Below are 2,873 nucleotides of genomic sequence, written 5' to 3' on the forward strand. Positions count from 1 at the left end.
GACTGAATTGTCTTAATGTTCGTCTTCTGCCTTGCTTCGTCGGGCCCTTGTAGGTGATTTTCTTGTTGCTCTGTCTTCCTTAAGGACAGTGAGTACTTTTGTTATGGTCATTGGGTTAATTTTATATGTTTCTACATGATCATTTTAGTGTTTTACTTATTTAACCTTTTGTAACCATGACAACTGTTAGAATTTCACTTGGCGGGGATTCATTTTATTTACACTGTCTCGTTTATAGGAACATGTAGGGGCTAAGAGCGAGGTTTGGTGCACCATTAACCGGTTTAAACTCCCAGCAGTCATTATTATGCTGCTGACCGTTCCAAGGCGGCGCCCCTCTGTGTTCCTCAGATGTATGTCTATGTCGTTTCTTACTGTTTTGGTGACACTTTTGCTTGTGTCCCTTGTTGTTTTCTCGTCCAGGGTAAGTATCTTCCCCATTGCCTCTAGTTTTTATTTCCTTGATTAACGCCCCCCCACCTCCCCCGGTCTCCTGTCCCCATCCCCTTTGTGGATATAATATTCTTTTCTATTAATTCCTAATCAGTTAGAAATTATTTATCATTTAATGATTAACCCGTCCGTGCTCTGTCTTTGCCCTGTCCTGTTTTTGTTTGGGGTCCGCCTGGGCTCCTTGCCACTGGTTCTTGTTGCTGGGTCATATGGGGGTTGCGTTCATTGAACGCCGCCTTTCCTTGTTGATCTTGTTTATCATATATTATTTGTTTCAATGATTTCTATGTCAAGTTCGAAGATGGGTCATTTCCGGTCAAAATCTAGGTCACAGGAGATAAAAATTGAAAAATGTTTATAACACTAGTGGCTGCACTGTTGATACAAATATCCTGGAAATTTGTCAGAAAGGTTGTTTTGATGAGTTCTAGGTCAAGTTCGAATATGGGTCGTCTCCAGTCAAAAATAAGGCCACATTGCCCAAATATGGAAAACCTTTTTAACACTCTAGAGGTCATATTTTTGACTCCATTGTCATCAAACTTGGCCAGGATGCTTGTCTAAGACATTGTTTGGATGCGGTTGAAGGATCAGGGGAGCGATCCAGTTGCCATCATGGCCCTCTTGTTTAATCAATATTTCTTTGTAGTTATGACCCTTGAATGCTTTGTGTTTTGAAAATTTGTCCGGAATTCTCCTCTTATACTACTTATACAATTTCAATGAAACTTAACAGGATTGTTAAGTAGCTCAAGAACTCGCGCACATTACACGTGTTTTTGTGTTGAATGATTTTTGGTGAGTTATGGCTCTTGGATAAAAATCGTGTTTGCCCTGTTAATGATTTTTGTGTATCCTTCTACACCATGCAATTGGCTATGTGATCACTGTTGCTCTTGTGATATTTTAAGAACTGCCTAATTTTTATTTGAATTTATTTTGTCTTTGGAACATAAGATAATGTAAAGTTGATTTCAAAATATATGGAACTTGTATATAACGAATGAACAAAACAAGAAGTGATCTGTCCTAGTAAAAAAACAATAAATCTATAACAGCAAAATACATGCAAATACTTGCAAAATTCAGGACCAATGGCCTTTTTATTACATATATCGGAATTGAATTATATGTTCAGCAATAATGTAACGACATTGCGTTATCGACGATATTCATGGTCATATTTGTTTGTTGTAAGGATCTTTCGGGTCATATTTGTAGTTATATATATATGATAAAAAATGTATAATATCATTCTGAAAAAAAAACACTTTTACTTCACTAAAAGGTCCAAGAGGGATGACAAAATTCAAAGAAGATCACATGGAAGATTACATTGAAATGTTTCGAGATTTTGAAATCAAAAAGAGAGATATTGCTCCAGGAAAGACTGAAAGAATCACTATGAGGATTCCTATTTAACTTGTTGAGATGGCAAACGAAACAAATGGTAGACATTTGAAAGAGTGTATTCTAAAATCAAGGTACAGAGAACAGTTAGTTCTAACTGGTGACAAAATTAGGATGGATGCTGATGTTATGAAAGGTTTCTTCGGAATTCCACTTCAGAGTATACTCGATCACGTGGAAACACTTCTGGCAGAGCCAAAAGTTACAAATTGCTCGGCAATTGTCATGGTTGGTGGCTTTTCTGAGTCTCCGAAGCTGCAGGAACATGTTCAAGATCACTTTCCAGACATGAAGATCATCATTCCAGAAGAGGCCGGTTTGGCTGTGTTAAAAGGAGCTGTTATATTTGGTCACAACCCGACATCTATTGCTGAGAGAGTTGGTAAATATACTTACGGCGAAAGAATCTCTCATCTGACCACGAATAACTGCACTCATTCAAGGTTAAATACAAAACTTGACGATAACGGTAACATGAGATGCTTTGATATTTTTAGGATTCATGTAAAGATAGGTCAATCTGTTAAACTTGGTGAAGAACAATTAGAGCGTATTTCAAGTCCTCTCTATGACACACAAACATCAGTGGGTTTTGAGATATATGCTTCTTCGAAACCAACCCCTGTTTTCGTTACTGATCCAGATTGTAGCAAAATTGGTTCGTTCAGTATCCCGATTCCCGACACGTCTTTAGGCAAAGCAAGAAAATTTGGAACCACATTCTTATTTGGAGGCACAGAGATTGAAGTAAAAGTTGTTGACAAAGCGACTGGCAAAGTTACAAAAAGAACAGTTGATTTCCTTGGTTGAATTTTTCAAAACAATACAAGAGTGTGTATAAGATTTGCTTTAAAAAAATATTTTCAAGCAGATGTTTATTGTAAATGATGATGATCATGCATGTTTTGTTATTCTTATCATTAATTCTTATTCTTTTTATCTGTCATTGAATATAATGTTTTGACACATGCTGAAATGATATATAAAAAACAAGCAGTAATAACAGCGAC

The 2,873-nt window shown here is 36.7% G+C and overlaps 1 protein-coding gene across 1 annotated transcript; it reads left to right on the top strand.

Moving 5' to 3' along the window:
• Positions 1–1,884: 1,884 nt before the first annotated feature.
• Positions 1,885–2,673, top strand: LOC132722440 (heat shock 70 kDa protein 12A-like). The gene has a single exon (XM_060706947.1). It carries the CDS (start codon positions 1,885–1,887, stop codon positions 2,671–2,673), a length of 789 nt encoding a protein of 262 aa, XP_060562930.1.
• The last annotated feature ends 200 nt before the right edge of the window (positions 2,674–2,873 follow it).

The sequence above is a fragment of the Ruditapes philippinarum genome, unplaced genomic scaffold (genome assembly GCF_026571515.1).
Source record: "Ruditapes philippinarum isolate M1 unplaced genomic scaffold, ASM2657151v2 ctg18855_1_1_1_1, whole genome shotgun sequence".
Classification (NCBI taxonomy): Eukaryota; Metazoa; Mollusca; class Bivalvia; order Venerida; family Veneridae; genus Ruditapes; species Ruditapes philippinarum.